General features: G+C 42.7%; 1 protein-coding gene across 1 annotated transcript in view; it reads right to left on the bottom strand.

Annotated features, from left to right (window-relative positions):
* The window catches only part of MICU2 (mitochondrial calcium uptake 2), a 133,825-nt gene that overhangs the window by 31,096 nt on the left and 88,573 nt on the right, over positions 1-14,156 (bottom strand). Inside the window, exons 3-5 of the mRNA XM_031615730.2 lie at positions 7,527-7,558; positions 7,343-7,418; positions 2,410-2,457 (exon numbers count right to left, since the gene is read on the bottom strand). Of these exons, the coding sequence (XP_031471590.2) occupies positions 2,410-2,457; positions 7,343-7,418; positions 7,527-7,558 (156 nt within the window). The remainder of the gene's footprint in view (positions 1-2,409; positions 2,458-7,342; positions 7,419-7,526; positions 7,559-14,156) is intronic.

The raw sequence follows: 14,156 nt of genomic DNA, 5'->3' as shown, positions 1-14,156 counted from the left end.
AGTGGGCAAAATGAAGCCTTTGTCTCCCACAGAATTACATTTGGAGGTTCAGTGCTACAGATGCTGCTTTTATACAATGGACAGCATGGGCTGGCCAGCAGCATTCTGAAGCCAGGAGTCACTTTTCTGGTTTCCCCATTCTACTGGTGATTCAGAAGAAGTCATTTAAGTATTAATTTGTCTGTTTTAAGAAATCTTGCATTAATTCCCACTCCAGGAAGGTCATTTGGCTGAGGTCTGAGTGACATGGCATAATTGTTAGGCAATGAGGCACCAACAATTGCTGACATTCACTTTCAAACAGCCCTATATGATAGGTTGGATACTAGGAAAAACTTCTTCTCTGAGGCAGTGGCATAGGCTGCTCAGGGAGGTGGGAAGGTGGGGCAGTCACTGTCCCTGGAGGTGTTCAAGAACCATGGAGATGTGGCACTGAGGGCCATGGTTAGTGGGCATGGTGGGAATGGGCTGATGGTTGGACTGGATGATCTTACTGTTTTTTTCCAACCTTAATGATTCTGTGATTCTATAGGCCTCTGCGTAACTGGACATCCTGCATCAAAATGTGCCTCTGTTCTTACAGTTCAGTTCACTGATATATAAATCCTGTGAAAAATAACTTTTGATTCCTTAGAGCAGAGAAACAATTTGCTTCAATTTTCTAATTGTTTCATCCAATAAGGTGAAACAGTATATTTGTATGGCAAATGGACTATGTCAGTGATATATATACTATGTGATATCATGTACTGGTTGAGGTTCCCTAGGAGATCACAGAATCATAGAATCATCAAGGTTGGAAAAGACCTCCAAGATCATCCAGTCCAACTGTCCACCTACCATCAGTATTTCCCATTAAATCACCCTCCTCAATACTACATCTAAACATTTCTTAAACACCTCCAGGGCAGGTAACTCCACAGCCTTCTGGGGCAGCCTGTTCCTGCGCTTGACCACTCTTTCAGAGAAGAAGTTTTTCCTCATGTCCAACCTAATCACTCTTCTTGCTGTGTTGCTGGCAGGGATGCTTTCCTGCTGAGAAATGGTATATGCTGTAAAAGGGCTGAATGGCCCAACTGCTGTACACCAGCAGTCAGTGTCTGTTAAAACTTCACATAACTTCTCTGCTCTCTAGAGCTGTATACACTGCCAGTGGTTGGTGCTGGACCTTGAGACAGTGCATTTCTAGAGCAAGGAACATTTGCCATGTTGTTCAATCTCATGCAATGAACCTGTGGCCAAGGAAGTAATGAGCCCGTTGGGATAAGTGTGGCTAATTGCTTCTCTCCTCCTCATCCCTTGATATCACAAGACTCAGTATGCTTGGTTTTGTCACTTGCTTAAGATGTCAGACCTGTGTAAGTCAGACAGGACTTGGATACATGGACATGTGTGCTATTTTACCACCATGGTCTTTCTGCACAACATTTGTTGTATGCATTTTATTTCAAATCTAGGTATCTTCCAGCTTCACTTGCACTTCATCAGAATAGCATGGGGAGGTGGCAGGAACAGCAGAGAGTAACTATGAGTGAGGAAACCTAGAAAATCCAAGATCAGTTCTACCCACAAGCAAAAAATGCTTGCTGTTTGCAGATAAAGCATTTTATTTCACGTGGTGTTATGCAGCAGGGTGACACTGTCTGCAAGCACAGGCAATGGGTTCAGCTCTGAGCCCTGCTGAAGTTGCCCAAACCTCTCCACTTCCATGACAAAACATGAGAGTGACATCTCTTAGCTCAAGTGGATGGAGACTCTGTGAGGTTACCAAACAACATGTTCTTTAAAAAGTGTCTGAGATAGAAAGGGGAAGGAGGTAAAGAAGGAGGAGGAAGTACATGTAAAATACATGGGGAAATAGTCAACAGGAAGAGAAACGAAGAGAGGAGAAAGAAGTCAGACAAAAAAACATGTGCTGACGTGCTGCTTCTGCATGTCATTCATTACGTATCTGAGCATATAGATAAAAAACAACAACCTTTCAGACACTGCAATAGTTCTTTACACTGATGCATGAACTTTAAAGCTAACATCTCACTGTGCAAAATGACTGAAACCACTGTGCAGGTGAGAAATTATTTACCTCCCCTCACTGAGTTCTTCCCCTCCTTATGTGATCCTATGTCCAACTCTTCCCATTTTGCAACGACTCTTGAAGGACATTCCTGAGCCTGCAGCGTGGGGCTTGCTCAGATTTCTGACATGGTGCTATGGAACAGCAACGACACTATGGAGCTAAGCAGCGATCAACCAAAGTTACAGCCATTTACTTAACTGCCTTATCACTCTATATTCAAGTTTCTTAAACTACAGCACAGAAATTTAGTTAAAAAGTATCAGAAAAAGTTTCCGGAAAGACGTCAAAAGCTGAGTAGCGATGCATACGTATTTTAAGTATGTAACACTTACTTGTAAGGATTGTCAGCAAAAACAGGTACTCCGCATAAGATATCAGCCCTGAAATTAAACAGTTAAAATATGACTCACAGAAAATATAAATCCCTATAATGAGATTTGAAAGATCAGATCCCATAAACATGAAAATTGCAGTTCAACATCATTTAAAATAGGTTACCGAAGTAAGCCTCATAATTATTTAATAAAGTTTTACTTCTTTTTTTAGTGTTCCGAAGGTAAAATTCCCTATCCGGAGACTCATCAATGTCCCCATCTCATCGGGAGAGTCGGGTTTATTTGGTATCAACAACAGGCCTGCACTAAATCTCTGCATTCGCACTGCAAACATTCAGTGTTTATAGAAAAGGCAAATAAATTCGGAGTGCTTTGTCACATTTAGTACCCGGGAGGAGAAGCACTCAGCGCTGCCTGGATGGATCAAAGTGCTCCATCCCCTGGCAGCCGGGCCACGAGGGGAGCAGCTTCCCATGGGGAACATGGCAGCATGCAGAGCTGCCAAGCTAAGAGATTGCGCCGATAGCGCGGCTGGGCTGCCTGCCAACGGAGGCTTCTTTTTTTTTTTTTATTTTAAATAGGAACATGTCCTTTCTACAAGGTGAAAGTATTTTCCCCCCTTTTGAAGGAAAATTCCAGTGTTTTCCTTTGAAATACCGCCTTAAGCAAAAAGCCTGAACAAACACAGAGATGCGATAGCGTCAAAATAGAGCGTAGAAGCTAAAGATAGAGCGCGCAACGAGGGTGGCTGAGCAGCACAATCTGAACCATCTGCACTGCAATAACGTTGGGAGAAAAAATGTAAAGGGCTTTTCTATAAATCACTTTTCAAAATAACCGAGCTACTTTTAACGCCTGAGCTAAACATTGTGTAATGCTGAAGCTGCTTAAAATAATGAAGTTCAAACGTGCCCATCTGTGTAAAGATAAACTATTTATAATAATTTATATAGAGTTAATTGATAGATAAAGAATCCACTTAAGCTTCACCGATAGACAATTAACTTCTGATAAATTGCTGTTCTGAGCTGACAACATTTGTATTTGGCCTCAGACAGTGACTTACTTTAAGTTTTAACTTCCAGAGTTTAGGAATATTGGGCTGCTGGAAGCAACGGTCTGAAAATCTGAGAACAGATCTCCAAAGCCAGGCCTGACGCTGATCCCTCTGCCGACTCACTCTGCATCTGAGCTCCAGCTTTCCTCTCCATCAAAATAGGGCTATTCATTCACTCTACTTTCCAGCATGCACCATGTGTAACTCAGCACAGTACTGCAATCACACAATGCACTGTGCAAATAAAAAATACCTTGCACAGAAACATAAAATCATTGTCATCTCAAATGTTTAGCTTTGCTTACAAGTCGTAGGGCTGTTTAGTCAGGGGAAGAGAAGGCTGAGGGGAGACATTATTGCTCTCTTCCAATACCTGAAAGGTGCTTACAGCAAGAGCAGGGCTGGTCTCTTCTCACTGGTGACAGGTGACAGGACGAGGCGAAATGGACCCAAGTTGCGCCAGGGTAAGTTTAGGTTGGATATCAGGAAAAACTTCTTTACAGAAAGGGTTGTTAAGCACTGGAATAGGCTGCCCAGGGAGGTGGTTGAGTCACCATCCCTGGATGTGTTTAAAAACCATTTGGATGTGGTGCTCAGGGACATGACTTAGCGGAGCATTGTTAGAGTTGGGGTAGGATGGTCAGGTTGCGGTTGGACTTGGTGATCATTAAGGTCTTTTCCAACCTGAGCAATACTATGATTCTGTGATTCTATGATTCTCATGTGTTGCCAACAGACTTAATATGGCCATTGCAAGGATATAAATTATTTGCATTGCTGTAAAACTTGCTATCTTGTTCCTAGACAGTGTCCAAGACTTCTACAAATTCAAAATCAAATAATCGGAAACAGAGATCTTACCCCATTTTTTTATGCTACACACTTAAGATGAGATAGAAAATAGACAGAAATAAATAGGAGAGGAAAAAAATCAAGCAGCGACACACTGCTCCCTAGTTTTGTTTTATACATGTCACAGCAAATGCAGTTAAAAAAGAAGAAGATAAGGGAAGACAAGGAGATAACTTTTTAAGTGGATAGAGAAAACACTTCCTAGGCTTGGATAACTGTGGACTTGGCACAGAGATTTCCATCTGAAGATTTTATGAGCAAGGGATCATTGAACCACTGTGGTTGGAAAAGACCACAAAGACCATGTAGTCCAACTGTCAATGACAATCGCTGGCCAAGTGGATGGGGTGTCTGCCTCTCAGCTGTTCTGCACAGCTACTGCTCATGGCAGACCTGGAAGGCGGAAATGTAGTGCTACTGCTCAGCAGAGCAAAAGGAGGCCCCTTGTTGCTGAGATATGCAATAGGAGATAATGTACTTAGTAGATGAACAACAAAAAACATTTTTAGCAAAGCGTTAGAAAGGATATGGACATGGCAGATAAAATAATAATAACAACTATAATAACTTTAAGATCATCTAGTTCCAACCCCCTGCTATAGGCAGGGACACCTCCCTCTAGACCAGGTTGCTCAAAGCCTCGTCCAGCCTGGCCTTGAATGCTTCCAGGGAGGGGGATTCACAGCCTCTCTGGGAACCTGTGCCAGTGTCTCACCATGCTCAGAGTAAAGCATTTCTTCCTAATGTCTAGTCTAAATCTACCCTCTCCTATTTTAAAGCAATTTCAAAATGTTTTGATAAAGACAACCGTGCTCATGGCTTAAAGGAGGAGAGCAATGGCACCAATCACTGCAGAGGGCTGCAAGGAGAGGGACTTGCAAGAAATGGAAGGGCAGTTTTCATTCCATTACCTTAAGCTCAGTGGGAAGTCACTAGAGGGAAACAGGCAAAAAGGTACAAGAAATGAAGACACGTGAAAACTGTCTTTTGATTGTTCTTTAAAGCCTCAGTATCTTAAAGTCAATCCATAGCACGTTCAATATTTTTTGCAGGCTGATTATACCAAAATCACTTGAGATATAATTTCTTTTGACCCATGGTTTGATTTCCATAAAAATTCCTCATTTGATCTTTTTGTTCTATCACTGTCTGCAGTGAATTGCCAACTTACCTTAACCATAAAGTAAATTAGACAGTTCAGTAATTTTCATTGCGCAGTAATCATTACAAAGTTAATCAAATTTTACATTTAAAAGATGCAGTGGAACATTAAAAAAATAGCAAAGCAAATTGCATTCACATCCAAGTTAAAGCTTCACCTGCTGTTGAATGACTCAGCAGACTTGCAGCCAAGTATTTTCATTTAGCATTGGCAAAACTTTATAATTTTCTAAGACTACATGAAGCTTTCCTGTGCCTCCTTGGAAATCTCTACCCTCAGGTTTTATAGCAAATACTGACAGGACAATATGCTCACTACCGAACAAATCATTAATATACACAAAAGATGGTGTACATTTTAAAACAGCCACTAGGAGGCAGAGTTCCCCAGCTTTACACTTTACAAACTGGACTGAGAGCGCTCCCTCCACTTGATATTTAAAAAAGAATCTGATGGTAGTTAAAATAATCTCAGCTAAACCACGGAACAGGTGTAGATTCATTATTTTGGTACGTGTAAAAGTGGTATTCAATACGTAAATATTTATAGCTGGATCTGAAGACAAAAGTGTCAATGTCAGTACAGAGAGATCATGACCAAAAAGTGCACGTGCTGTAAAGTCATAGAGATGACAGCATTGTGTGTTTCTGCATCATCTCCAATTCCTACCAGATCCTTGAAGGGCAAAGGATGAGGATCCACAGAGCTAAATGAGAGGAGGCTGGTGGTCCCAGGACAGAAAAGACATCCCAGCAGCCCCAAGCAGCCAGCTGGCGTGGTCCAGTGCCAGGGGGCTCTGCTGCTTTGCTACGTTCTCGCTTTCTCTTGGTGGATTCCTGATTTTCCCAGGCAGAACGTGTTAGGGATTTGTGCTGTGAACCACTACAAAAAGAAAAGCCTTAAGAAAGCAGTGATAGGGAAACAATATCCAAGAATTAAATGCTGGGAATCCCCTTAAATCCTGTCCTGGGAAAGAAGATAACAAATAGTAATTTGAAAAGACAGGAGGTAGATATTCAGCATGAAACAGACTTCCCCAGGATTGGAAAGAAATGGTGAACTTGTTCAGAGAGGTGACAGGGCTGCAGGCAGGGGATGCTCACAGCCTCTGCATTACACAGAAAAAAGAGCCACGTCCATGGAGCAAGGGGTGTGGGCTGACCTCTACCATGCACTTCGTGAATAGACACTGCCAGTCCTTCTCATTAGTCTGGGGAATTCAGTCTTTGTTACTGATGAAATGGTTAATTACTCATTTATTTGTTTTCCTTGATCCTCTTGTTTGTTTTCCCTCCCTTCAATTAATTTATGTTAATGAGGTGTTTGTTTGGTGTTTTTAATTCTCCGTTGTTTCACAAACAATATCCCAGCCCTCAGTGTTTTCTCTTCCTGTGTTGCCAGCTGTAAGGTGGAACTGCTGGGTGAAAAGAAACCCAAGCACACTGCTCTTGTGGGGCAGCACTGAGCTCCCAATGAAGCAGAAACAACTGTCACTGCCCCTGGTACCAGGGAGGACACTTTACATAATCAGATACAAATTTTCTTCTTTTCTTTGCTTCCACGCATTTAAGTTATATAATGAAACAGCAGTTTATTAACAAGCCTTATAAGTCCACTTTGTACCCTTTTAGCCTCTTCCTCTTCTCTAAGTCAGCTTTCTAATTTCTCCAGGAGGCTCTCAGCCCCCAGCTCTCCCTCCTGCCTCCTCCTCGTAACCGAGACATGCCAAGGTGGCAGCAGCTGGTGAGATGGGGACGAAGTCAAATCCATGCAACTGTCTTTAAAACTAGATTCAATTCATACTATCTGATGAGATAAAAAACAAGATGTGTTTCTCGGTATCAAAAGAATCTCGTTACCTTTATCACCAAGCTCTCTAAAAAAGGTCGGTCCTGGTTTAGCTTTTGTAACACACAGCAGTGCAGCATCCACCTCCTTTAGAGACACAAACAAGAAAACCAGTTTAGAAAAAGAAGTCTTTTTTGGTTGAGAAACAGAAAGAATGCAAGTTCTTTTGAAGAACGAAAGGAACATTTTGCTTACCTTTTTTGTCAGTTTCTTGGCCGAGCTTTTACCTACAATAAAAAAAATCATCATAATTCAATAACAAAGTCTGACTTTAAACTTTGATCAGGTTCTGTGGCATTTCTTCAGATTTTTATGGGAAAGTGGTAAGTAATACGAAACAGAATATTTTGCAGCAGGCAGTTTGTTTCTAATTTCCACAATGATCCAGAAAGGACAACTTCAAAATAATACGAGCAATCTGTCCAAATGCTCTTCAACCTCAGAGAAATCACAAACCACCTCGCTATCTATGACTAATTCATGGGTGTGATTTTGCATTCTGTGGACTACCAATGCAGTACAGATTCCAAAGTAAGATTATACGGTAAGAAATGGTTGTATTATTTACAAAAGGATTTGTCTGCACGCATAAGAAGCCTTCCAGTGCAGACTGTGTATTCAGATGCTAAGAAATACCAGAAAAAGTCAAGAAAAATTTGATGTTACCAAGCAGAAGTAAATTGAACAACTCTTCCTCCTGAAACAGCATAAGGATGAAACCATACAGGCTCTTAATTTCTGTTTTCCCAGAGAACTGTGGGTCCCCCATCCCTGGAGAAGCTCAAGGCCAGGTTGGATGGGCCTGGGGCAGCCTGGGCTGGTGGGTGGAAGGAGAGTGGGACTGGGTGTGCTGCAAAGGCCCTTCCAACACAAACCATTCTATGGTTTATGACAAGTGCCTAACAGTAGGTTCAAGCCTATACACTCATGCAGGGAGAGCACTGGTGCAGCACGAGGTCATCCTCCTGTGCAATCACCTGGCTGCAGAGCTGCGATATGTTACCAGCGGCACGTTTCAGCTGCTGCAACTGCAGCCACATAAAGCCCGTGGCCTGTGCTCCTCTGTTCCTCGGGTCCCCTCTGTTTCCTCAGCATTTCTCCTCATAGAGATCCTAAAATCTTGTGTCCTTCACTCCTACTGCTCTCACTGCTCCCTTCCACCATCACCGCTCCTCTGGACTTCGGCCAGCCATTCCTTACCCAGCTTTCTGATGCTGGGTAAGCACAAGCGGAGCTGCTTTGTTTGCTCTCGGGACTGATGCCACCAGATGCAGCCTGAATTACTGAATCACAAAATCATTAAGGCTGTAAAAGACCTCCAAGATTATCTAGTCCAGCTGTCCTCCCATCCTCACTGTGCCCACTAAGCACATTCTTCAATGCTGAATCTCTACCTTTTCTGAACACCTCCAGGGATGGTGTCTGCACCACCTCCCTGGGCAACCTGTGCCACTGCCTCACCACTCTTCCTGAGAAGAAATCTTTCCTAACACATTTTCCCTGCTTTGTGCTCAGGCTCCGGGCTGCTCCATGGGCCTCTTGCATGTGCATGGCCCCAGTGCTGCCTTTGGGAACGGGACACAATAGAGGCAGCCTGAAAGGCAGCAGCCCACAACCTTCCACCAAGCATGTTCATAGGCCTGTAACCCAGCCAAAATGGGGTGCATTCTCACCCAAACTGCAAAGTACTGTAACAGTAGGAAAAGATATGTCCAGCAGCAGGGGAACCCCATTGGCAACTTTTGGCATCAAACCAGGGAAGCTGCTGGAGCATCTCAATCAGCAACAGTTTGCTTTCAGTATGGGCAAATCAGTGCCTTCGTCTCTGCTCCCCAAACTGGCAGTAATGTTTTTTTTTTGCTGAAAAATTCCTCTCCCCAGCCCCCAAATTAGCCTAAGGCAGACACCTGGCACATAACATTTCAGCCCAAATGTTTAAGTTTGACAAAAGTTATAAGCAACTAAAATTAGGGTTTTATAACTGGAGTGTTGAGTGACCCCAGCAACAGGTGTTGCCAGCACCACCTGTCACTGCACATGAATACATTTTTGTACAGCGTGTGTAAATATATTTACATGTGCACATATATAAAGCCACAAGGACAGATATCTCCTAGCTCAAAGGAAGCATGAAATCCTCTACTTTGCCTCATTTGAGATAAAAGAAGTCAGGCTACAAACAGTTTGGGAGAGCAAGTAAAATCCCTGTGCCCAGCAGGGCTGAGTGCTGAGCAGGGCCATGTAAAAATGCCACAGAGCCCTTTAATGAAAGGCTGGTTAGCAAAGGCTGTGATTCAGAGCTCAGCTTTGAAATGTCATCTCCTCCGAACAGCAAATTTCAGCATGGAATTAAATTGCACCACGGCAGCTCTTTTGTCCCTGGGAGCCCCACATGGCAAAAAGCCCTGTAAGAGAGAATGAGTCAGGCTGTAGGATCGTGAAGGAATAGAGAAAAATCACCCTGCCATTATTTTTGCTGAAAACGTTGTTACTGTTTTGAAGCCAACCAAAAAGCCTTATCTGGTTTGCAGCAACTCTGCTCATTCCACCCTCCTGGTGGATGACAAAGCATCACTCTAGGAGGCAGGCAGTACCTACTGTCAGCTTCTAGGAGGATGGGGAAGGAGACAAGCTGAACTCTGCTGGATTGGGTAACTGACGCGAGGAATGGAGAGAGTACTGGAAGCTGCAGCTGAGACACTATTTGGTCAATTTTGTGAGGCCTGGTTACATCTGTGCTTCTCCTCTGTGCTGCATTCAGCACTATAACTGAAACACTTCAGCTACTCAGTTTTAGGGAATATGTCCTCAGTGAGGATAACTCCACCTTGATAAAAATTAGGAAAGAGAAGGAAAATATCTTATAGATGTGTGGGCCTCCTTTCATCATCTTGCAGTCACAAATGCAATTGTCTAGAGCTCACATGAAGACCTGTAGCAGCTGTCAACGCCTCTTCTCCTGCATTCAGCTATGGCGTCCCTCCAGAGGAAGGATAAGAAGTTGACACGCCAGCTGACCTGTTTTGGAGCTGAAAAGACGGTAGCAGCAATGACACAGAGGTGCTCATGCTACCACTGTCTGGGCAATCTTGGGCTGGGGGAGAGGACTGACAGAGGAGATGCAGCCTTGGCTGAGTGGTAGAAGAAGAGAAGGAGGAAGAGGTTAAAGAGAAGGAGAAGGAGGTAGAGGACAGCCAAGACATTCCAGAATGTAGTGAGGGGCAGCTACTCCAACACAAGAGGTGGAAGGGCAGGAGGAAATGGGACAGACTGAAAGATAAATTAAGACATTTTTCTTCTTTCTAAGTAGCTGATACAGCAGATTAGGAAAAGTGGAGCCATTTTTTTGTTTAGCGCTGTTCTTCTCAAATGGTATTACAAATCAAAATTTCTTATAACCTAGGCGAATGAAAATGGCATGCAGATGTCTGCAAGCATGTGTGCTAGCACAACAGTAATTCTCTGGGAAAATAAACCCTGCAGCTGACATTTAGGGCACTGGTGGTATTTTTCATATTGCCGTTTGTGTAAAGTATTAGAATGCAATCTTACAATAATGTTATAATTTAAACTAAAGAATGGGTTTCCTCTAATAATTACCTGCATATTTTCTGAGGGTTGCGTTCAGTTATACCCTGTGTTGGTATTGTCACCATATAAAATCATCTGAGAAGGTTCACATCTCAGCTTTCACTTGGAAACATTACCTACTTTAACTGTAGCACCCGTAATATTCCTTGAATACTGATTTAGCTCGTGGTGCCTACCCTTTCCATTGATTCCTTTCCTAACAATGAAGTCCCTTTAGAAGACCAACAAGGAAAGCTCTGTTAATATTGCTCTCTCACATATCAAATGTGCAGACCTCTGAGGAACAACATCTTTTAAGGCCTTGTCTACAGTAATTAGGAGAAGGTGGTTAATTCTTCTTTGCAAGGAATGCACAGTGAAAGTAGGAATGGTTTTCTTAGCCAGTTGAAAAAAATGCCTCTTCGTCTTTAGGTTAGATCTTGGTGCTGCCATTCCTGACCCATGATCACAAACATACCAGGCTCTCAGTCCCTCTCTGAGGAACATGCGCAAGGGTCTAATTATTAGGAACTATTTCATGTAATATGTGGAAGATCTGTACGATGCACTTGGTTTGCCAAGACCATGATGGAATTCTGGCTTGAAGTCCAACAAGCATTTTCATGGCTCTCTATCTATCTAACAGATGCCATTGTCTCATTTTCACTATTGGTAGTGGATCCATGAAACAATCACAAGGTACAGATACATCTTTCACAGAATAAAAGCCATTCTAGCTTTTTAAATTGAACGAATACTTCGCAGACAAATGCTGTGCTGTTAGCCAAGAAAGTTAGCTGACAATTGTAATTAAGAAAACACTGCCAAGAGCAGCTACTTCAGCTTCAATTTGCCCTCGGCAAGCCGGCGTATTTTGTCACATACATTCCTTACTATAGAAGAGTTTCCATCAACTCTCAATTTTTCACACCATGATGCAAAAGGAACCCGACATCGATGTTAGGATTAACATGAGGAAAGGGCTGAATTGAACAAGTACCCACTTGCATTCCCTAACAGCCATTTAAACCCAACCCATGCAGCCAAGGAAAAGCTCAGATCTGACAAAGGATGTTCAGAGCCAAAGAATGAAAGAAAGCACCAAGGTCCATCATTATAACAAAAAGCAAATGCCAAAGCAAAGTAAAAAAATTAATATAATCTGATGGTAGAGAAAGCAGAATTGTACATTTCTGCAAGACCGCACTATTTTTCTAACATGGAAATTAAAATTAATTTTAAAAGAAGTATTTCTCCACAGACTTAACTTCAAACTAGAATGGTATAAAATAGGGATCTTTTCATAGGGAAACAACAGATTCCTGACCCTTTCATCAGCAAAGTCAGCGAGAATGTTTGTCCAGGACGTCTCTTCAGCTCTACCTCAGCCACAGTGAAAACCAAGTAAAAAAAAGTCTCCTTAAAGCTTTTTTTTCTTAATTTAGGCAGCAACCAATGCTAGCTGTGTGGGAGCTTGCTGAGTTCAAAGTCATGCTAGGGAATGAGGAAGGTATCCTTTTTTTTTCCTGGAGAAAACTTAATACAATTCAACCCAACTCAAATTCTGTGAAACAAGGGGTGGAAGGATCTTAGGCAGGATGGGCAGCACAGATGTAATCTGTGGGCTGTGAGGGTTGGAGTCTTTCTAAAATCAAAAATGCCATGGGCAGCTCATACTGGGGCCTACAGAGAGGAGTCCCTGCTGCAGCCATGTCTGTAATGGGAACACGAGTTTGTTTTTCCTCCTCTGAGACCACCACCAAACCTCCACACAAGCCAAACCCTGCAACTTCTGCCCCTGGATCCAGTGAGCTGGGTTAGATAAGAATCATGGATGCTGATTTCCTTCGGGAGACCGGTTAAAATTTTTGTTTAAATCAGCCCAAGATACAAGGTCATTGAAATGCAGTAGTTTCTATTAATTTCCCAGCTCTCTCTCACTTATCATTGCCCAAGGAGGCTGTGGATGCCCCATCCCTTTAGGCTCTCAAGGCAAGGCTGGATGTGGCTCTGGGCAGCCTGGTCTAGTGGTTGGTGACCGTGCACACAGCAGGGGGATGAAACTAGATGATCACTCTGGTCCTTTTCAATCCAGGCCATTCTATGATTCTATGATTCTATGATTCTATGATTCTATGATTCTACGATATGACCATGATTTTTGAATCCGATAGCGGACAGGTAACTTATGTCAGCAAGTTCTCTTTTGGTTGCCCTGTTTCTTTACATTCTCAGTTCTTTACAGGAAAGAGCTTAATGTTAAAACAATGACTGTAAGGGGCACAACTGAAACAAGTAATGACTACCTTAAAGCCTCCTTGTGAAATACTGGTGACAGAGAAATCATGGGTAGCTGAAAAAAATGGAAGCCTTTTGAAGGCACACGACCGAGCAGTCAGATTCCCATGATAACTACTGGCAAACCAATATCTGAATAATAAATGAGAGTGCTATTTAAATGAATTAAGAAACCACTTCAGCTAGAAAGCTTTTACTGAATTACTGATTGCTTCATTGAACTATAATTGATAAAAGTCATTTCAATCACATGAATTAGTGAATCAAACCACCTGAATTAAAATCAAAGTACACTCAGTGGAAAAGTAAATTTACAATAATAGAAACTTCTGATGTGCTTTACAAAACAAGCTCTGCATCTTTTGGAAACAGGCTTTGCATCTGTCCTTTATTTAGAGCAATTGTTTTCCGAGGAAGTGAGGAATACATGGTGCTGGGCGCAGGCCAGTGCTGGCAGGTCTCCATTTCAGAGCAGTGCCTGTACCAGAACCAGCCAATGCCGGAAGGCTTCTCCATGAGTAAGGCAGCATTGGGTAACAGGGGTGGGAAATGACAAACGGAGGGAACTTCAAAGAATGACACAGTCTTTTAGGAAACTGAAAATATTGGAGTGAAAATATTGGATAGGTCAGTTTTCAAAACCTGTTAAAGAGACAGTGGCACACAGTTCTCGATGTTACTAGGAATTCCGAACTAACCCATGGCACTGGGTGAAGAGCACAAAGCAAAGAAGATCATGCAGCAGCTGCTGAGCAGCTTCCTGAGGTTGCCCACTGGGCTGGTGGTGAGGCCAGGACTGGAGGCAGCATCCAGAAGAAAAATACACGGTGTGATGTGCAAGTCTCCAAACTCCCAGATGAGCCTCCCGTGCTTGGTTGCTCTGGCTTCATTTAGACAGCTAAAAATTAGATGCCTAAATCTATGGTGCTTTGCTGTACATGATGGCGTATGTAGGAA

The sequence above is a fragment of the Phasianus colchicus genome, chromosome 1, assembly GCF_987193195.1.
Source record: "Phasianus colchicus chromosome 1, bPhaCol1.hap1.1, whole genome shotgun sequence".
NCBI classification, from domain to species: Eukaryota; Metazoa; Chordata; class Aves; order Galliformes; family Phasianidae; genus Phasianus; species Phasianus colchicus.
Note: the sequence above shows the minus strand (reverse complement) of the source record. Positions and strands in the feature narration are given on the sequence as shown.